At 37.4% G+C, this 22,789-nt stretch overlaps 1 protein-coding gene across 5 annotated transcripts; it reads left to right on the top strand.

Moving 5' to 3' along the window:
- The first annotated feature begins 326 nt into the window (after window positions 1–326).
- csnk1a1 (casein kinase 1, alpha 1) lies at window positions 327–22,789 on the top strand. 5 transcript variants are annotated; one of them, XM_048175651.1, is made up of 11 exons: window positions 328–983; window positions 1,340–1,446; window positions 6,985–7,111; window positions 7,194–7,292; window positions 9,608–9,691; window positions 11,333–11,472; window positions 13,707–13,785; window positions 14,204–14,278; window positions 14,725–14,831; window positions 15,027–15,139; window positions 20,789–22,789. In XM_048175651.1, the coding sequence occupies exons 1-11, from the start codon at window positions 861–863 to the stop codon at window positions 20,794–20,796; spliced, it is 1,062 nt and encodes a 353-aa protein (XP_048031608.1). In that variant the 5' UTR covers window positions 328–860; the 3' UTR covers window positions 20,797–22,789. The 5 variants fall into 5 exon arrangements, with proteins under 5 accessions (XP_048031607.1, XP_048031608.1, XP_048031606.1 ...); XM_048175649.1 differs by having other exon boundaries at window positions 15,027–15,175; XM_048175653.1 differs by lacking the exon at window positions 328–983 and adding an exon at window positions 1,923–1,984 and having other exon boundaries at window positions 15,027–15,175.

Here is a 22,789-nt window from a genome sequence, read left to right as displayed (position 1 = left end):
CATGTCAAACCAGTGCAAACTGCTTTTATGGTGCCAACGACACAAATATAAAAGAAATACCCAATTAATGCCTCTAATAATAGACAGAAATGTATTTAAATTATGTCGGCCATTTATATTATGATAGCACCTCATTTTTAATAATTTCTGTGTCATAATTATTTATGTATAATATAAAACAGCTCCCTTAAAAGAGCATAAGTAGGGCAACGACTTTACAATAAACATCCCCAAATTCCCGTGCGCGCCCTCGAGTTTCTCACCGCTCATTCCCGCAGCCTCGCTGACATCACGCGTGAACCCCTCCCCTGCCCGCGGCGGCGCGCTTTAGCGCGGTCTCGCTCCTCTCTTCAGATCAGCAGAATCTGTTCATCCCGAGACGGACAAGATGGCGAAGTGAGTGGGTTGCGCTTTGAGAAGAAAGCAGCGACTCACATAATTTCTTCAACATTAAAACGTCGGTTGCCTTGATGTACGTTCGAATAAGCGGGAAAGCGCTTCTTTAAGAAGAAAAATCGCCCCTCATAGCGAGGTGATTCAAAGAGAGCGTCGAGGACATCGACTCCGTGTCCTTTCAGGCTAAGCTGCTAGTCAGCTATTCGGGGAATTGCTCAAGAGAAAAAACAGCCTCAACCTCAGGGGAAATAGTCTTGTTTTTTTACTGTGTCGAGGCAGCAAAACTCCTATTGAAACCAATGTCCGTTATCATCTCCTTTTCGGTGTTGTGAGTTGTTAAGGACACAAGCTAGTGATACCCGTTTTAGGCGAGCTAGCATTGTTTCTACTGGACTGAAGAAGAGAAAGCAGCCTGAAAGACCTCACCCGTTCACACAGTTTCAGAGTAACTCGGATTTTAGGACATGGCCAGCAGCAGTGGCTCTAAAGCCGAGTTTATAGTCGGTGGAAAATACAAGCTCGTTCGTAAAATCGGATCCGGATCCTTCGGTGACATTTATTTGGCAATCAACATCACAAATGGCGAGGTAAAGATGAAATGGATGTTTAATTCATGTGATGAATGTCTGGGATAAGAAGATTGAGGGGTTTATACATATGTCCATCTCATCACATCTGATTACCAGGACACACTTCATATGGTCACTGAAACACACAGTTCGTTTAGTCTTGAAAGATTGCAATATTTGTATGACTTTTTATGAGGGTTTACGTTTTGTGGGAAGTAAATCAACCATGTATCGTTGCGGATTTTAATAGAAATGGAAGGTTTCCCAGAACAACTACTAAAGTGTGCTCTCAAATACTGAACTAAATTTCAGTGCTTTGCTGAAAATCTATATGTAGATAAATAATAATATAACTTAATTTTGAATATTTTCAGGAGGTAGCTGTGAAATTGGAATCACAGAAAGCCAGACACCCTCAACTCCTATATGAAAGCAAGTTGTACAAAATTCTCCAGGGAGGAGTCGGGATCCCACACATTAGGTGAGTACAGATGTGTTATTATACGTAAAATTATAATCAGTTTTAATTAGATTTGGTAAGCTAGCTGTACTAGTTTTATCTGGTTGAAAGACTAGCATGAGATCGAAAGCAACGAGTCGAGTACAAAGTACACGTCCATCTTCGTGTAATATCTATCTCTACGCATAATACTTGTCTTATTAGATAATCCAATTCTGTATATATACTCTTATTTATCGTGTTTTTATTTACTTATGATAGTGTCGACATGCTAACTAGCCCGATCATTAGCACTAGCCGTTTCTATGAAAGAACTGTGGTGAAATATATCTTTATAAACCTTGTGTTCTGTATAATGTACATTATTATAGTGTAATGAATGAGATTTGATCACGAAGTGTGTGTTTGTGCGTTGCTGAGTAATGAGTAATGAGCGAGTGGGAAATGGCCGCTGCTCTTTTGTTGTGTTTGTTCAACATGTCCTCCCTCTCGATCAGAAAATGGCGGATGAGGGAAAACAAGTTTCAGGGCCTAGTGCGACTGCTACTCTCTTCTCAAGGTGACTGAGCCATACGAGCGATGATATTAGTTTTAGAAAACATTTATAATTGTATAAAAGAGCCCATCTTTGACAGGATGCTTTCAATAACTGATTCTAGATGTATATTAGAATAAAGCATAGTGACTGTTTTGGCTTCAAACAAAATGGGTACAGGTTGTCACGTATGTTTTCTAGTTTGCACGTTATCAATGAAGGTAAATGACGTCATTCGTTTCATAGTCTGAATGCAGAAATCCCCTGACAGGTTAAGGTGTCTTGGTAGTTAGTGTACTGATTTTTCTTGGCTGTTTCCTTATGCAGTTATGTTGAGCTTTTATAATCCCTTGGTATTGTCATATATTAACTAATTTTAACCCTTATCCTGGGACGTTTGAGATTTTGAGGGATGAGTGGGCCTAATCTTTCATAAATCTACTCCAAGTACCTTGGCATAAAAACGTAAACCATTTTTTTTTTTTTTTTTATCTAAAAGTAACATAGTAGTTTTCTGTGAGAAGGTTACAAACACCAGGTAGATTTTGAGATCTGTTACATGGCTTTTTCATTGAAGATGCAAAGTGTAAAATGGAAAGAAAAAAAAGCAATGTTTTGGGTATGTTCATGTTAATTACCCTGGTGCCCAGAAAGATAAGTCTTTATCTGCTTTCAATTTTTTTTTATTATTATTATTCTCAACCTTCCCCTTTTGGCTCTATCAAGCTGAATTACTGTGGTAATTATGCATTAAAAATTAACTTTGCTGCAGGCATTGTCGATGGAAAAGGCTGGCATTACCTGCAGACACAAACGTGACTAATAATGTGTGACCATTAATACAATAATAATTTATTGAATATTTCTATTAAAATTTGATTACATTTCTATAAATATATTTCTATTAAAATTGTTTATTATTTCTATCATGAAGAGTAGGTTTTTCACAATAATTTTTTGCATGGCCAAATCTGGGTGGGGAAATCTTTGGCCCTTGCACATATTTCCTGATTGCCTTAATTCCTTTTCAAATGACTTGATTTTGCCAATGAAAATTCACTGAACAGTAAACAGGGCTCCAGATAAAAAAATTCATTAAGGAGCCATTGGCTCCTATAGGGGGAAAAATGGCTGTTTAGTTTTTATAAATTTATTTCAGTGTATTAATTTATTTCAAGCAATGAAAATTTTTTTTTTTTTTTTTAAATGGTTTTAGTTAACTATCTTTATATCGAATAGTATGTCAAATAATGTTGTTAGTCTTTCCTTCCTGAAGCTACAAAAGTTTACTTTGAATCAAATGAAAATAAATATAAATATATTACATTTGGTTTGTGTAACCAAATAACAAACAGGGGAAATTGATATAAATACAACTTTGACTAATGAACATGCCAAAATACAGCAGGACTCTTTTTTTTTTTTTTTTTTAAATGCATGTGCTTTCCTTTTGCTGCTCATTCAAGTTTAGTTGAGGAAGATTAAAAAAATTGTTGTTTACAACACATTACAGTATGAATAATATAAAGTAAACTTTGTCATAATTGATCAGAATTAGTTTTTAAGCAATCGATTGAGTAATGTTCGCTAATCGTTGATTGCGAGCTGCTCTGAAGCTCTGTTGCGACAGACTGAAGAACGCACAACAGCGCCATCTTTTCACTTTAAAATATGCAGCGCTCACATTTATTTAATGAAATTACTGTTATTAATCACATTAGGTAGTATCGCAATCTATTTTTCCATCCACAAAATATAAGACGCCTTAAAATGATCATTAATACTCTTGTTATACCATTTAAGGTACTGAAGACTTTTTATGACCCTAAATTTATCTGATGAGCATAAGAGGAGTGGAATAATGAAAGTGATCAGCATGATTGATATTCAAAATGGAAAGCATGCGCTGCATTGTGTGTGTATCTGCAGTCTGCTGAGCCGGTTTCCACTTTTGAATGACGAATATAGACGAATTTATATGAAGAAATAGGCAGTTGTCTCCTTTACACAGGAGCAGAACGGTGTGTTCAAATGCAGCTTTTTTGCACCGACACGAGGCGACAACAGTCGGCTTTCATCAGCTCTAGTTCTTTGGTGTCTGTTTGGTATGTGATATTTTCCCTACCCGTTCATATTTTGAAACTTTCACACGCAGCATCTCATTTAATTGCGTCAACACAACAAATGATGTGATAGGCTGCTGGTCACAGAACACGCAAAAAACATAATTTTACAGTTATATTGTGTGAATTTGTATGGTCGCCAATGGCGAACTCTGCAAAAATATCATCCGCAAATGAATATTTTTAGTCGCAAATGCAACCGTTTTAGGCGCACATTAATATGTTGCGTAACTGCACGTTAATTTTTTGCAACATTTTATACCAAATTGTTTGCTGTGAACTTCGGTTTCTTTTCCTAAAGTTGTCGTCAAATTCTTCACCAGCCATGGTTATTGTTGGTCATTAGTTTCTCATTTCATTGTAGACTGTAATATATCATTTAGTAAACTAATCTAGCCAACAGAAGGGTTCCTTGGGTAATAATAGTATAAATACAAATGCCCTGCCTTTGCCACTAATGAACTGCCATTACAGATTGCATTTAGGTGTCCATTTCTATGGGATCTCATGCTGACAGCAGCTTGGCTGATTAGAAATCTGAACTCTGCCATAGCTGGTTATTTAACCCTGTGCAGTTAGGAGTTAGGTAACCCCTGTAATGGTTGGATGGATTTACCAAGCACTTAAAGGACAAGACCATAAAAGCAGCCAATAGTTATAACTAAAAAGTATAGCATATTAAACTCTCCTCTATTTACTCTATTGCTTTCAGGCTGTGTAATTTAGGTTATTTATAATTACTAGACTGAATGGGAAGATACTGGTTTTATGTTTCTCATCTTTATTTTTGTGCTATTTTGGCTTAAACTAGTTTTTAATGAATGAATAAAAGTTTCCAGCAGAAAGGATGCGTAAAAGTACTGGTTTCAGTCACTTGTTATTAGAGCTGGGAAAACCTGCCATACAAGATCTCCCTCCCCCACACTCCCTAAAACCACTCACTGCCTTTGCTAATGAAAGAAAAGAGCTTTGTGTGCTCTTCAAAGTCTTTTATGTAAGCTCAATCACAAGAAAGTGTCTCCGCACTTTATTTAAGCGCATATTTTTACCCCAACACCTCTGTGTGATTAATATACAGCCTTGTGTTTGAAGTTAAAATGTTCAGGCAAACTACACGGGTTTGTTCAGTTTCCCCTTAGTTTTGCTTTGTAAAGAGGAAATGAGTGTCCCACAGAGAGGCCTGTAGTTTCCGTAAGCAAGAGATTACTGTTTGCTATGAACTTCTGTAACCACTGTGAATAACAGTAGACTTGTTAAACATGAGTTTTTTGAGGTTTTTTTTGTTTATGTTTGTAGTATACATTGCAGTATTTTTGTTTTTAACTTAATGGACAACTTTCCTAATCTTCCATTATTTCTGTTTTTGCTTTTGTATTCTAGGTGTCGCTAAGAAAAATACATACATATTTGTAAATTATCCTGAAAAAAAGCCTAAAACTGAATATCAGCAAAACAGTGTTCACTGATTTTATACGAGCAGTTAGCATGGATGCGATTGTATCCTAGGGCCTCTTTACACCTGGTCACTTCATGCATTTTCTCTGATCGGTTAGCTATCCGATTGTGGAGAGAGCAAAAAAAAAAAAAAAAACAGGTGTAAATGCCCTCCAAAAAGCATTCTAGGCTGATTTTAAATCCGATCACTCAAACTTTAGAAGGTGGTCTGTGACTCCAGACGAAACTGGACAAGTGTAAATGCATCTGGTTGTTGAAACCACATATGTAAACTTTTACTCCCAAAATGTTAAAAAATAAACGTGTGAAAACGTGTTTTAGGCTATATGACATGTTAAAGCCAGATATGACTGCTACTGCAACAAGCATCGCCACAGATGAGTAGCTGATTATCTCTTCAGCAAGCCAACGCGCAAACTACCGCGAATGAAACAAAGTAAGTCGCAGACGCTCAACACAGTCATTTTCATTTAAAGTAGTGAGACTAAATGATCTTACTAGAGTTTTTGCTGCGCTCATATGTTGCTTTCATTGACGTGAATGCCGTTAAATTTGCGTAGTGCGGGAATTGAACATCGGATTTATATTTGTTTTGCGGAGACACATTTATGTGGCCAAGTGACTTGGTGTAAACAGTCCCCTAGATATAAGCATCACAAGGATTAGGAGCCAGTTTGTGGTTCAAAGTACATTTTGCATTGTGAAATGGTAGATGTTGGTTTGCTGGCATAGACGGCCAAATGGGCACTAGTCTACTGCTGCACCTTGTCTTTCCACAATACCTCTTTGTTTAGGAGACTCTCTAGCATGATGGTTGCTTGGCGACTGCTGTAGCAATGTGTTCTCTAAATGTGTGACTCTTTTGAACCTCCACCTGCTGAGCTGTGTGTCTGAGTACTGGATGTCAAAGCTTCACTAATATTTTTAAGAGCCACTTGGTTGATTCTGTGCAGGCTTTTGGCATAAACGGTTTAAGCACTGTCCTAATACTACCTTTTTTTTTTTTTTTTTTTTTTTTTTTGTCCTGAGGGGCCCCATCCATGCTAGAAGTGTCTAAAGTGGTTGAAGACTAGTGTAATATGTTAAATAGTGTTGTGGATGCTACAGTCATGTCACCAAGCTGGATATATTAGATGCCATTGTCCAGAGGGTGTGCCGCATAACTCTGGCACTTCCTTAACTGATAAGATTCATGCTTTATTGTCTCAATATAACTTGGTCAGCTTTGTTCAATTTTAAGTGTTTTAATTTAATTGTAATTTGCTTGTGCTAAAATCTCATCTTGTAAACTTGAGCAAAGTGTCATGCATCACTGAATTGATTTGAAGGGTCAGCTCTTTTTGAAAGAAGTACAACTTTTCATCATTTAATTGCTTTTGTAATAATTGTCATGCAATCCTGAGTGTCATCTGTTGGTGTTCATGTTTATGTGATACTGTTTTTCAGGTGGTATGGCCAAGAAAAGGACTATAATGTTCTAGTGATGGACCTGCTGGGGCCAAGTCTGGAGGATCTCTTTAACTTCTGTTCCCGCAGATTCACAATGAAAACTGTCCTAATGCTTGCAGATCAGGTAATGATGGGTTAACCGGCTTATAATAACACATTGAATGGTTTTGTGGCACGATCTTAACCTGGCCGTTTTGCTTTCACAGATGATCAGCAGAATCGAATATGTGCACACAAAAAATTTCATCCACAGAGATATCAAGCCAGACAACTTTTTAATGGGTATTGGCCGTCACTGTAATAAGGTAAACTTTCACCATTTCCTTATTTAAAAAAAGACAGTCTGATTTAAAAGTGACATGGAGGATTGACTGCAAATAAAACTGCAGATCACTAAGGTTTCCTGTTACATTGAGACTTTCTCATGGGCGAACACTGGCTTGAGAGCCTGTGATAGTTACGTTTGATGCCGCTCTGCTGATTCGGGATGGCTGGGTTGTACAAAGAATATTTGGTGGAAAATTTTAGGATCAGATAAATAAAACCGCAGTGAGTCCTTAGACACAATGTTTACAGCTTAACTTATTGATGGTTTGAGAATCACCTGACGTTGGGCTGTGGACATCTGTGGACATGGATTGTATGTCTTTCACTCCTCAAATGGAACTTGTGCATGATATGTGACTAGTGGTTGTTGTTGTTTTTCTTTCTTTTTTTTAAATTTTTTTTTATTTCTCCCTACGACTGAGAGCCTTTGAAGTCCTTTGCACAGTTTTATTTTTCTCCATTCAAATGTGCAGAAGTTGCCTGATTTGTATTTTGTTTCAGATAACTCGTAATTTTGAGCCCTTGCAGACAGGCAACATTTGGCAAAGTTAAAGCATCATCTGCAAAATAAAACAATGACCTTCCAGCTCTGATGGTCGTCTAACAGTTCAGATCAGTTTCCACTACAAATTCTGGTACTGTTTGGTACTTCAGTGAAGCCTGTATTACCATTTTTGGCAGTGCTGTCTGGAATAAATGTTTACCATTGTGTGTCTGTGTGAATGCCAGCCTCAAGCTTTTATTTTTATACATACACATGAAATCGTCACCTTTTTCACTAAAACTCTGGATGCACACGCTCTGCTTTTGGATGTGTAGCTGTCGACATCCACCCTGGAAAAAAATAAATCATAGTTAAGAAGTGCAGTGTACTCAACCGACTTGAAGATCTGATTTATCTATTGCTTTGCAAACCCCACTGTCCTTTGGTGAGGAATCAAAAGGCCTATCAGCTTGCATTATCCACTGCTCTCTGCTTACATTTCTCATATGATCATTACCACTCTTGATCCAGCCCCCAGTAAAACTTTTTTCAAGAATAACACCGTTAGCTTGGGGAAAGAGTAAAGCATGAGGACATGTCTTGACCAAGAATGGTACAGGCCAACAGGTAACATAAGTTCAACACAAGAGTAAGTCTAAAAATGGAAGTGTTTAAGAGAATTGTTAATGTTTCATGCAGTTATATTTTCCTAGATTTATTTAGAAAGTTCAGATCCAAATATTCCTGCATATAAAAAAGAAAAAAAAATGCTTTGCCACAAGTTTGAAATAGTCTCCTCTCACACTCCCCCACTCTCCTGTCACATTGCGGATAACCGTACTCAGCTCGGCACCATTATAAACTAATGGCTTGTTTTGTTGCTTTACCCTGGGCTGCTCTATTGAACTCTCCAATGTCACTTCCACCGAAGCTGTCCCATCTTGTCTTTTATAACTAAACTAAAACTGTTTTTTGCAATAACATGCAGGTTAAGTCATGCACCCCTTAAAATGCACGCATTTTTCTTTTTCTTTTCTTTTTTTTTTTCGTTTTTTTGTTAGAGCTTGATCCCTACCTGATTTGGCCTCTCCACATGCCAAAGTATTCTAGCCTCTTCCTTACTGTAGGTGGTCCAATGATCTGTTAAACATGAAATGCAATATTATTTATCCTTCACAGGAGTTTAAAGGGGTGGGGCTGTTTTGGTTGGTTGCATTTGTTCTCAAAGCTTCTCATGCCTAATTTTAAAACAAGTGCCCATTGTAGTGAATGGCCTTTTAGAGTTTGCCCTTCTTAACCCTAGTTGTGCCATTTGTCTTGTTCGCCTCATGCTAAAGTGGGCTTAGCAGTTAACTACTGTATGGCACAGCTAGTGTTAAATGCTGCCGAATGTTTATGGATAAAGCCTTGGCAAAGTCAAAAAAGAGAATCAGGCTTGGGGGGACAATTGGTATAGATGACATGAAGAACACTGGGTTAAGCGGCCAGAGGTGCCATGTACAGTTTGCCTCTGTGGCTCAAGAGCCAATGAGGCAAGCCGGCCCTGCATTATATGGTCTGAAATAAAAACAACTATCGCTACTATGTGAGCCTGGGCTTATGGGAAGACGTCTGCCATTAGCAGAGCCTCCTCTGAGTTTGAGCTAGGAAGCTTGCTGGTGGATGGAGGATTGCCTTAGGCTTTCTCTTCCCCTCCCTCTGCTCCTTCTCGCGTTCTTTTTCTTAGCCTTGGTGTTGCCTGTCTGCGCTGGCCGTGTGCGGTTGTCAGCAATACTGTTTGATGCACTGCACCCTCTATTGTCTGTTCAGTGTTTAGAATCTCCAGTGGGGAAGAGGAAAAGAAGCTTGGCTGTTAGTTCTTCTCAGGATCCATCTTTCTCAGGATTAAACCAGGTCTGAAACCACAACCACCTCCTAATCGCCCAAAATTGTTTTATTTTTTTCCTTTTGGAGTTCTTTATCCCATTTAATTTTGATTTTCAACAATAACCATTAACGTTTGTTGGCATTAAACCAGACACACATGCTAAACAGAACTAGAGATTAAACTCCTAATCCAGATTGAAGGGATCTCTGTACAGGCAGGTGAAGGACTTGTCACTTCGAGAGAAAATAGGATGATTGTTCTCAGTCCTAGTCAGTTCTAAAATTTATTCTCTGTCATAACATGATGATTTTCCCTTACTTTATTCTTGATTTTCAGTGCTAATGATGTATTTGGTTTAGGAGAATTTACTGTGTTCTGTTTAAAGTTGTTGGAGATCGACAGTGCCCAGTGCTTTTGTGATTTGTAATCAAAGACTTTGTGACAGAATAATTTGATTGGCCTAATTTCACTGCATTGGGTGCTTGTTCTTGTTGCAGAACACATCTTTCAATTTATCAGCCGTGCTTTGTGGCACTGAGGCTTGTTTTTCTAATCCAGCCATCTAACATTGGACTGTGCTGTCAGAATGTTGCCTAGCTTGCAACCATTTGCCCAACAAGACGCATGAAAACTGTGGCCTGGTATTGACAGGGTTGACCTTTTAAACACTTGCTCTTTAAATTGTTGCATGTGTTCTTGTCCTGAGATATGTGCTTATGCTTATTTAAATGTTCAGTTCAGCTAAATAAAATGGAATATAACATTTGGTTCTCCGCTCCTAAAATCTAAGATTGTCTTTGGGCATCACAGCTATTTGTAGTCATCTTCAGAGCATGGACAGGCAAAATATTAAATGTTTGCATGGGTTTTCAAAGTGATAGCCAAGTACTTGTACAATGGACTATTTCAGAGGAGAAGAGATCTTGATCATTTTGGCCAAAAACACGTATTTAAGGTTCATGATACAAAATTGTTTTCCATTGCTGGGGGTGCTCTTTCAGGTGTCTCTGCTGCAGTGTTGTGTTTTCCAGGGTATTGTTTTAAAAAAGGAAGTTGGTGAACAAAATGTAAATGTATTGTATTTGGATTTCTAGTAAACCTTGGTTGTGTGTACCACTTTTCTCCTGACTTGACCTTTAATAGAAATGTCCAAGCGGAATTGCATGTTTGGCGTAACTAATTGCCTTGACAAGAGGAAATACATTTCAAATCCCTAGTTGAGCCAAGCAAACAGTGGCACGGCTGAGTGGATACGTTACAATATGGCTGCTGCCTCAGTAAAAAACCAGTTGGGTGAGGCGCTCTTGCTGGGACTGCGGGCTGTAGGTGTGTGTGTTGGACACTGGATCTGACTGGCTTTCCACTAATGAGAATATTTCAGTCAATGACAGGCTCTTAGAGCTGACTCTTACATCGCTGCTTGGATAAAGGGTGTGTTTCCTTTCCCAGTAAGCTTCATTTGCATTGTAGACTCTGACCCCTTCGCTTTGATTACAGCCACTGGATGTGATGTTTTTGTTCGGAAGTCCAGGTAATAGGTCAGACAGCACACAGAAGTTGAAGGAAAATTAAAAATGATTTTGCGGAATCGGTGACTTTTCTTGTTTATAGTTAGTTTTAAAAATTAATTGTCAGTGTTTGTGCTTCTTTTTACTTTATTTATATAGTTGTTCCTCATCGACTTTGGTCTGGCTAAGAAATACCGAGACAACAGGACACGACAGCACATACCCTACAGAGAAGACAAAAATCTCACAGGCACAGCTCGCTATGCCAGCATCAACGCACACTTGGGCATTGAGCAGAGGTGAGTGCTCCTGCCTGAACATCCTTTATGTGACCTTCAGTTGTCAACTTATTAATTTTGCTCATTGTGATTTGAAATGGTCAAATTATTCTGCTAATAGTATTAATAATAGTCTATCAAATTGGAAAAATGTGAAATCTACAAAGCTTTTGAATCCTACTGTACACTACCGTTGAAAAGTTTTGGGTTGGTAAGTTTTTGAAAAGACTCTTATGATCACCAAGTCTGAATTAATCAAATACAGTAAAAACTGTAGTATTGAGAGAAATTCTAACAATATTATTGAAATGTTTTCTATTTTAATTAGGGATGTAACGATACACTCATGTCACGATTCCATACGATTCACGATTGAACTCGCAATTCAATGCTATTGCGATACTTTAAGCCAAAATAAAGATGGTTATATTATTCTACCTTCCAAGACATATGATAGCAAGTTAACAAAAAAAAATGTAGTGTTGATTTTAAAAATGCTAAATTTGGTATGGACCTGGGGGGTGGACTTGAATAGGCTTGGACTTTGTCCTCCATGCACAGGGCAGTGATGACACCAGAATGAATGAATGAATGAATGAATGAGGCATTTATATAGCGCTTTCATATGTACTACTGTACACCCAAAGCGCTTTACAATCATATCAGGGGTCTCTCCTCATCCACCACCAGTGTGCAGCATCCACTTGGATGAATAAAAATATTCATGATTCTGAACCTGAAAATGCAGAATTATTTTGCACACACATACTTTTTGTGCCCTTTTTTTACTGGTGAAATCAGATGTTTGGCATCTGGACCCACAAATAAACCCTCATTGCATTATTATACATTATATTCAACATTAAAGGATTTTTTCACCCAGAAATTTAATTTCTTTCATTAATTACTCACCCTCATGTAATTCCAAACCTGTAAGACAACATCATAACCAATTTATAAGGCCTAGACAGGTAAAGACATCTTTAAAATAGTCCATGTGACTACAGACTACAATTTCTTCTTTTCCCTGTCAGAGTCCTACGTTGTTTACGTTGTTAACGCAGTGCAGCGCTTCCAGGTTCCACCTCAGAACGCCGACTCTGTACACATGAGCAGCAAGACACATGCGGGTGATGCTGACGCAGGAGCTGGCCAATAATGAGCAGGCTTTCTGACCTAGAACCTGGAAGTGATGCACTGTTTACAACTTTAAATATCAAAATGGCTATTCCCATAAACTTTATTAGTTCATTCAAAAATTAAAATTCTCCATTTTCTCACCATATCATGTGTGTTGCAAATCGGTTAATCTATTCATTTTATAAAGCAATCGTGTCTCTTCACAAGACTTGGATTTGGATTAGACCGCTCAAATGATTTATTTTTGCGATCGATGCCTTGAACCTTTTTTGGATCTTTTTAAGTTTAGGGGAATTGACTATAATGGAAAATATCTTTGAGTTTGGAAGATGAGCAAAAATCATATAGGTTTGAAACGACATGATGGTGAGTACAGGATGACAAATTAAATTTTTGGGTGAATTATAATTTATAAATACAGTAAGCTGAGTCTTGGATAAAACTAACACTATCTCGAATCATATAGTTTACATCACTGAGACATAGTCACGTTTTTATAGCATGATATCTTGATATAATATGTGTTGTTACACCCCTAATTTTAATGCATCAAATGTATTTAATTCTTTTGATGGCAAAGTTGAATTTTCAGCATCATTACTCCAGTCTTCAGTGTCACATGATCCTTCAGAAATCAATCTAATATGCTGATTTTGTGCTCAAGAAACATTTATTCTCATCACTGTTGAAAACCGTTGTACTGCTTAATATTTTTTGTGGAAACCATGATGCATAGCTTTTTTTTGATGAATAATGTTCAAAAGAACAGCATTTATATTTGCATACTTGCAAGTACTCATTTCTTTGCAAAAAGCTTACTGAGCCTTTAACTCTGAAGACTTTTGCAAGAACTAGCAGCACCTTTAATTCACGATCGTGACATTTTGCGATCTTAAGTGATTGATAGGCTTTGCTTGCTTGCCCTTTACTGGAGGAGTGGCATGTCAGTGGTCAGCGAGTTAATTTAAGGGTGCTTTACTCAAATCACCCCTTGCTTATATTCTGTGCAATAATTTTGCATTTTAAACATGTAAGTTTGGGTTTTTTTAAATGATATGCCCTCAGACATGCTTAAAAGCCCTTTGGCTTGACTTAATCTTATTTCGGCTTAACAGTCGTCGAGATGACATGGAGTCACTAGGATACGTGCTGATGTACTTCAACAGAACCAGCCTGCCATGGCAGGGACTGAAGGTAAGCAGGACAGAATGCAAGTTTTCATTTATAATAGCTGGATTTTAGATTGGATCACACAGGATGTCTTTTATGGATTTCTTTTTGAAAAGCATGCCAGTGACTTTTCTACTGTATATGGTTTGAATGTAGGACATGTTAAATATGGATGTTTAGAAATGCTGTCTATATGTAATTGGAGTAGGTTAATGTGACTGAATATTGCTATTGCATATTTCCCTTTTACTGCACAGAGAAAAGACTTAAAAGAATGAACTAAAAATTGCTAGGCACTATGAAACAGGCCAACAGGTGGTGCCTAAAAAAGTGCTGTAAATCTTTCAGCTGGGTTATTTATGGCCCCCAGCACTGTGAGCTTGCACGCTGATGAACAGTTAGTACCAGATCATAGTGTAATGTTTTAGTTTTTTACACACAGGCTGCCACAAAGAAACAGAAGTATGAGAAGATTAGTGAGAAAAAGATGTCGACCCCTGTCGAGGTGTTGTGTAAGGTATGTGTAATTCTGTATCCACACAGCAAGGCTTTTCAAAGGTGTACTCTCATACTTTGCTTGTAGCATACATGCTACAAACATCTGCTCATTTTCAAGGTGGTGATAAAGTTCTGAAACTCCACGAGTATGCAAATTAGTTACCTCCAGAACATTGAATTCTAATAATGAGAATAAATTTCATGTCAGACCAAAAACTTAATTAACTTATATGAAGCTCTGATCCTATGCGCATTACTCACCAGGATTTTCTGTTCTGTTCTACATGATTGTGATCTCAGACAGCCAGTTTACTGTTAACAGTGCCATCTATTTATTATAATACTAGGATATAAAAGTCACTGTGATTTTTGTTCATTTCCCCATCCTTAAAAGGAGCAGGTTAGGTTGACATGACACTTATGTAATTTTCTGCCTTTGTAACATGAGTTTTGCACTTTCTCTAGGGGTTCCCAGCAGAGTTTGCCATGTACCTGAACTACTGTCGTGGGTTGCGGTTTGAAGAGGCACCTGACTACATGTACCTGCGTCAGCTTTTCCGCATTCTTTTCAGGTGCATGAACAATTTTCTGCATTACCTCGACACTCCCAATTGGGCCAGAAACAGACACATCCTAGTCACAACTTGTTTTCCACATCTTTGTTACCAGTAGAGGCTGTCACAATTTTGAAAAGGAAAAAGGAAGTTAAGTCATGTGAATGGTTTGTATGGTTGTACTCACTCCTGCTTGTTTTTTTTTCTCTCCAGGACTCTGAACCACCAGTATGATTACACATTTGACTGGACCATGCTGAAGCAGAAAGCAGCACAGCAAGCGGCCTCCTCAGGGGGACAGGGGCAACAGGCACAAACCCCCACAGGCAAGCAAACTGACAAACCCAAGAGTAACATGAAAGGTTAGTAGCAAACAGCCAAGCGACGTTTTCAGCGCAAAAAACAGAGACACCAATTGCTTACATTTGTTAAAAAAAAAGAAGAAAAAAAAAAAAAAAGAAAGAAAAAAGTGGATTTGGAACATTCGCTCCCCAAAAAATTCATGAAAACATAAAATGCAAAGAAACGGTGTTAGTTCAAGGATGCACCCCACTCGAGAGGAAAAAAAAAATTCAATTGGTATGTTTTGCAAAAGCAAAGACGTCCTTGGGAAATTTGACTACTAACTTTGTACCAAACAAAAAAATGTCTTTTCTTCTCTGGGACGAAGGGTTGGCTTCATAATCTTTTCTGTGAATGTCAGATAACCATCCCTTGAATTAACCCCTTTCCAAATGGGATGCTCTATTTGACAAATTTCTCCCAATCATTGTTCCTGGATCTAACACTTGTTAGTCTTGATTATAATGGTCTCTTCAGAACAAACATGGATATGTGGGAGTGATTTCTAACCACAGACTAACAAAGACCATGTCTTTTCCACATCTCTTCATTGACTCTTACTGTTCTATTCTAAATGTTTGGTGTTAAGGGAACTGTAATGGTGTGCTGTTATGTTCATGTGATGAATTGACGGTGATGTTTTTGTGATTCTAGTTGTGGATCTACTTTCCAGCAAAATACATAGCCTTTTCTAGGCATGTGGACCTGGAGTCGAGAGTGGTTTTTCCTTTTTATTCCATCCATCATTTGTTTCCTAAGGCAGAACTGTTGACGAATAAAAGGGATGTTAATGAGCATATAGTCTGTTTCGCACTATATTAATAAGTAGTTCTGGTCAGATAGTGTAGGCTTTAATGTAGTCTAAATCTGTTGTGCATCTAATGCTGCAGAATAGGCTTGACACGTAGAAGGGCACAGTTCGATGCAAAAGCTGCTGTCACTCCTCTTCAACTGCAGTGTCCTTTAGTGCCCTGTTAAAATCGGACTACAGTGGTATTCGGTCTGGGCTGCATAGTACGTTAGGGTGTTTCTCACTGTGGTTTTAAACATATACATCATTCTACCTTGGAGTTTCCTTTGGCCCTTAAAATAGCATACAGTCCTAAATTTTAGGGATGTGCTAATATGAAAATTTTGGCCAATAAGACCATTAATTATATTCGAATGCCGATATCCGATATATTAAATAAATTTAAAATATATATAAATCTAAATCCAAATTTTTATACAATTTGAGAGCCTGATTACAAAAACTTTAAAAGCCGTGTCACAAGCACTTCAACGTAATTCAATAATTCAGTGTAATACAGGACAGTAGACTAGTTTGAACCAGTAATTTTTAAATTAATTTTACACATGGCCAATTTTCTTTTATAAAAAAAAAAAAAAAAAAAATCTATTGCCTTACAAATAAATGAAATGATGGTTAAATAATGCGAACAAGTAATTTGGCAACATTACTCGCTAATAAAGAATTAATGCATGTGCCATGAATGGATAAATTGGAATATCCTCCACATCGACAATAATCAGATGATTTTAATTAAACCATATTGTTGATGAAAATGAGAAATAAAAGTTCTAGTTATTATTAATAAAGCATCAATATGTTTGAAAAAAACCTAAAATTAATATTGCTGTTTCAGATAACAGCATTGCTGTTTGAGCTGTAGCTGAAGAGCTAAATGAACACTGGTAAACTCTAGTGCTTTATCATGTTAATTATCTCAATGGAACGCATCCTATATATGAGGAATCAGATATTTATACAACATAAAATCAGAAATTTTCTAACTTGCAGTTGTGATAAAGCGTATCATGCTGTAATCATCTATATAATAGTGTATGGGATGTAATTTTTTCTTACCCCTTCAGGCCTAAATGGCCACAGAGGGCAGTGGGTTTAATATAGCAACTGTTTGCCGTCAGCCCATGCAGGCAGCTTTTTCCTAGTTGAGCTTTGATCTATTTCCTCTGACGTTGTACATGGCTTTCAGAGTCTTTTTCTTTTCAATCCCGTAGTTCACGTCATGTTCTTTGTTCATAAATGCACAGTGAAAAGCAGGAAGACTGTTTTACACTCGAGGTTCATCCTGAATTAAGGCAAAGAACAACTGCTGTTAAAAGTAGCTAGACTAAGAATAGCATTTGCTGATGAGGTGGTATTGGCCTAATCCTTTGTGCACGCTGTTTTAGTTTGATTGAACCCCATCCCCCCTTCAAAACCTAGGATGCACAATATACCCTGCTTAGAAATAGGACTGCAACATTTAGATTGTGATAACTCCATCCATTCAAAGATTTATACTTACAGGCTCAGACATAATATCCCTTTTAGATCCCTTCACTGAATAGCAACGGCCAAGAATTTAAGTGGTTATGCTCAGGAGTGTTTTAGCTTGAAAGAACTTTATTTGCAGGGGATTGTTGGTTTCTTGGTTACCGGAGCAACTTTGTTAGTTTTGCAACAATGGAGACCCGGACCTTGCGCTGCTGTGTTATTGTGAGATTTGTCCTGACAGTGCTCCGTCAGCATATTTCCTCACTGTTGATAAATGCAAACTTGTCAAGCATTTAATTTTCTTTTCTTTTCTCTTCCCCTTCTCTTTTTTTTTTTTTTTTCACTCCTCAAATATTCCATTAGTGTCCATAGAAATGTCAAGGCTGTGGTAGCTAAATGTAACTATGCTCTGTAAGTAGTAGCAGCTCGAACCTAACAATCAGGTTACTTTGTAACTGGTTTGGATCATCTTTCCATTGTGGATTAGTTATAAATGACACAAGCAGTGACCTAAATGACTACTTTTGAATTTTATTAGTTGTGATGACTCTTTAGATTTTCCTGTCCGTATTATCCTGTTTGATCTTGTGCTCTGTTTGCCTGAGGCAAAAGCACATTGATTTTTAGAAGCAGACCACAGTTGAGAGTGCTATGCTGGAAACATTTCAGCATATGTCAAAGGTTTTTTTTATTTTTGATTTGAAACTTTAGGGCTGCCCCTTACTAAAGATTTTCTAGTTGACTAATTGCTTGTTTATATTAATTTAATTACTTAAATATTTACTGAGAATACTAAACCCACACTTGAGTGCGAAATAAGCTTTATTACGCATATGCGTAATGAAGCTTATTTCGCACTCAGGTGTACATGAAGTTTGCTGCAAAGCACAGGCTAAAGTAATAATTATGAATGTGTTGGGGAAAAAAATAGCAAGGAGAGAGACACTGAGTTTCGGTTCATTTTTGAGATGCGCTCCAGTTCAGGGAGACCGAGACAGTAAAAAGCGCATCCTGATTTTACAAAAGTGCAGTATTTTCTTGTTATTGAGAGTTTGCACACAAGTAGACCTTTTACAGTTTCAAATGATGTAATAAAGACTTGGATATGCGCCTAATAATAGTGGTCATGTAAAGTTGCTACTAACATAGGTGAACATTTGGATTTCCTGCCCGACATGCTGTAATTGCAACAAGTACGTACCGTGGGTAGTGTATCGCATTTTTTCAGTTAAGTTTGAATATCGTTACACCCCTAACATGCACATAAACAGTGGAAATCTGTGGGCTCCAATGTAGGGTTGGGTATTGAGAGCAGGTTCCATTTTAGAGATGGTTACAAATTTTCCAAGAACTGTGGATTCGATAAGACACATTTAACTTTTTAAGGTTACAAAAGTTATTCGGTTAAGATCAGTGAATGATTTTCTCTTAGTCTTTTGTGCTTTGGTTAGGGCTGTCACCAACAATTATTTTGGTAATCGATTAATCAATTAATCGGATACTAAGCAAGACCTAAGCAAACAATAGCCACTAATATTACTTAAAATACATATATAATGACAATGAGGCAATATTAAAGATTAAGGTTTTAGGCAACTTGATCTTTAATATTTGGCCACTTTATGATAGAAATGCTATAGCCATTGTAATTTCTTGAACAAGAATATGTGGACATAAAAACATGCAAACTCAGAGCGAGAGTTTAAACTTATTTTAAAATTGTGATGAACCACCGTTTGCATATTTAGAAACATTGATGTATTCTGTGTTGGTGTAGGTTTAAAAATGATTTACCTTACAAATCTGATCATATGGTGCACATTGCGTTCCCAGATGAGCGTTATAAGCAGCCCAAACTCACAGCATATGCAGAGATGGAGTTTGAGACACGCTCCACGCATGTAAATAAGTTCATATGGAGCAGCTTTTACTGTGAACGGAGTTGCTCTGAGACATGTAACCTATATATATATATATATATATATATAAAACCCACAGGGTATGTATTTATTTAATCGTTGCCTTTGAATTCACAATAGCACTATAATATAGATTTTAAATGGTTTAATACATCAAGCAGCCTTAGAAAATGGTCTAATAATGTAGTTAATGGATTCTCTTACGTGGAATGCGCCATTACTGGTATTTCGCCTGTTACTTGACACTGGTAAATTGCAGTTGAGGATTTTTTTTTTTTTTTTTTTTTTTTTTTTTTGAGTACTCTAATCAAGGAATCGTGACAGCCTTAGCTTTGACTTACAGCTAATGCAACTGATTACATTCACTTAAGACAAAACCGACTGGTTACACAGATATTTTGAGAGTTTCTGTATTTAAGTGTAAGAAGATGCGAAAGAACTCAATTCAGTATTGCGCACTGAGAGACAGCTCTCTGCGTGTGCGCTTTGGATGTGTGCGCAGCACAGAAAACAGCACACGAGTGCCGAATTGCGTTCTTTCACGTCATGTTGTGCTTGATTGGTTTAAAATCACATTAAAATGCAATCGGGAAGTGGAATCTGAAATGCGTATCTCTTATCGAATCCATAGATCTTGGTAATTTTGAACTGGTTATAAAACTTTGTTGTAATTGTTTGTGCTATTGCTAATTCGTTTATTTGTTCTTATTTTATTGATAGTTTACTTGTCATTAATAATGTTTGAATTTATATTAATGTAGTTTTTGCTGTGGTAGGCTTTTTCAGTCAGTCATACAGGTTTGGAAGCAAAATAAAATGAAATCATGATTTGGATGGTCTGTACCTTTAAATAGTATCCCTATTTATGTGCTTTTTAAGGCTTCTAGCATGTGTTTGGGTATATTGTCATGCCCCTCCTTACATTTAGCTCTTAACTTGAAGGATTCTTGAAAGGACAGCTGCTTTGCTCTGAGCTGGTTTTATTTAACTGTGGGGTGGATGATCGTGCAGCAGCTGACGTGGTTAAGGAGTAGGTCTGTTACGGTAGCATATGACTGAGTAACACAGCCATGTCATCATTAGCGAAAGTCTTAACTGCCCCGAAAACGCCCTCGGCACGCTCTGACTAGAGCTACGCAGTCCTTCAGTCTTGATGTGGAGTAAATGGTAAGCCTGGACTGTTGTAATGAAAGAGTTTATCCCCTTTGAGCCTCTGTGAGTCGGATGACATGAATGTTTTTCTGAGATGCTCTGCAGCAAGTCTCGACTTCACTGCAGAGAGGGACTGATGACTTTGCACTTTCTCTCTTCCAGGACTGAATAATGCTTTGACTGGGTTGGCCGCATTGATTACAGTAGCTCAACACCATTCAGCTCTGTGCCACCAACTCTTAACCCTCTCTTCTCTATCTATCTGTCTCCCTGTCTTGCAGGTTTCTAAGCATTAAGACAATGTAATGAAGCAGAGCAGAGTGGTCGTAGCAGGATTTGCCTTCCAATCACACCCCGGCATCTAGGATCAAATTCACCAGAACCTGCCAGGCACTGTGGGCAACCTTTTTCCTGTTAAAGAACTTTTGTTCCATATGCTATATATGTAATCGGTATATATAGATAAGATGCCCTGCATATATCTATATATTGGTATGTATATACTATATCCACACAGAGAGCAGGCTTGGAGTTGGAAGCTGTAGCCTTTTCTATTGTCCTGTCCCTTAAGACTTTTCGCCCCCTCCTTCTTTGAAATGGAAAACTGTAGAAAATGGGGATATCATTGTGCACATGCCAATATTTTCCCGAGTTTTCTCCTTCAGGAAAGCTGTTTGGGGTCCTTACTGAATTCTTGGTTGCCCATCAGAGCAGTTTTGGCCCCCTTTCCCTTCTCATCGTCCTCTCGTCACCAGAGTGTGGCACGAACCCAGACACTCTTCTGTCAGAATGGAGACATCGAGACACATTTTCGTCCTTCAGTTTATTTTTTTTCTTCCTTTCCTCAAGCAAAGTGAAACATCTGAGATTAAATCTGTTTTTTTTTTTGTTTTGTTTCAAATGTATCCAAATGATTAAAAAGGCAAACATTGGGTTTTGTTCTTTTCTAAAAAGGTAATTATGATTCTGCCTGCTGATATGTGCTAGAGAGCTTCTAATGTGAAGATTAAAAAAACATTCTAGTGACTACTAGGTTTCTCTTTAGAGCGCTGCATTAACTATATTGTACTTGGTATTCTGAAGTCTAAAAAAGAATAAAAAAAAAAAGAATAAACTCCACAGAATCATATTCATTACAAATTAGGCATCACTCTGAACTAAACCTGTATGTTAATTGCTTAGATGAAAATTGTATGCATCGATGATCTGGGGTTTTTCTCTTTGGAAAATGTTCATGTTGATTGAGAAAGTAACCATTCGTATGATTAATTGCTATGATAGGCTCAATGTTCTGTTTTTTTGAGAGAAAAATGTGCTCACTCCACCCTTCCCATTACCATTTTTATATGCATATATCTTTTTTTTTTTTTTTTTTTTTTTAAAGAAAAAAATGTATACTTTTTCAGTTTTATAGATGTCTTTCCCTGTATTCAATTGATAATTTTGGGGAAAGAATTTTTTTTTTTTTTTTTTTTTTTTTTGTCCTTCATGTGGTGAAGCAGATCCTCTTGTAAAATATCTCTGGGACTTTCTCTCTGCAACAGTTTTTTGCTGCTGTTTGGTAGCGGTCTTTTGCTCATTTCCTTTTTCTTTTTTTTTTATTGCAAAGAAAATGTTGGAGGGTTTCTTTTCTATATAGTTTTGGGTCTTGTGAGGCAAGAGCAGTTTGATTTTTTTTTTTCCCTTTTGTTTTCCTCAGCCTTTAGCCACGACAAATGCACACCAGTAACTTGGCTTTTTCTTTTTGTTGTTTTCCTTCCCTCCAAACTGTCCCTCAGAACCAGCTTTAAGTACTTTACTGCTGGACGTTCTATAAAAGTGTAATTTATTCCCTTTTAGCATGTCAGAATAAATTAAAATGACTTCTCAGAACTGCTGTCCCAGTCTCTGTAATTTTACGAGAATGCACAACTCGGATTACTGATAGTATTCCCCCCTCCCATTCCATTTGTTCAGGTGTCAGTCCTCTAGTCTGCACAATTATTGTTGAAGTACCACACAACCAGGCATCAAACTTTTGTTTTTTTTGTTTCTGAAAGTGAAAATTAAAATGAAATGGTTTAAAATTGAGAAAGCAAAATGCTTGGTTCTCAAAAAAATGTAAAGCTTTGAATGATTTTGTCTCAAGTGTTGAAACGGACATCTTTTTGGAAATGATCTCAAGGTATTGCTGTATTCCAGGAAAGCAGTTCTTGTGGGGGTGAGGGGTAGTTCTAGGTGCTCGTGGTGTTTTCAATTTCCAGGATTTATATCTGTAAATATTAAAATGGCTTCAAATGGCA

Source organism: Megalobrama amblycephala, linkage group LG23, assembly GCF_018812025.1.
Source record: "Megalobrama amblycephala isolate DHTTF-2021 linkage group LG23, ASM1881202v1, whole genome shotgun sequence".
Classification (NCBI taxonomy): Eukaryota; Metazoa; Chordata; class Actinopteri; order Cypriniformes; family Xenocyprididae; genus Megalobrama; species Megalobrama amblycephala.
Note: the sequence above shows the minus strand (reverse complement) of the source record. Positions and strands in the feature narration are given on the sequence as shown.

Excerpts from the sequence above, each read along its gene's own strand:
- csnk1a1 (XM_048175649.1), top strand. The coding sequence starts at position 861 with ATGGCCAGCAGCAGTGGCTCTAAAGCCGAGTTTATAGTCGGTGGAAAA. Across the intron at positions 1,447-6,984 it reads GTCGGGATCCCACACATTAG|GTGGTATGGCCAAGAAAAGG; the intron begins GTGAGTACAGAT and ends ACTGTTTTTCAG. Across the intron at positions 14,832-15,026 it reads CTTTTCCGCATTCTTTTCAG|GACTCTGAACCACCAGTATG; the intron begins GTGCATGAACAA and ends TTTTCTCTCCAG.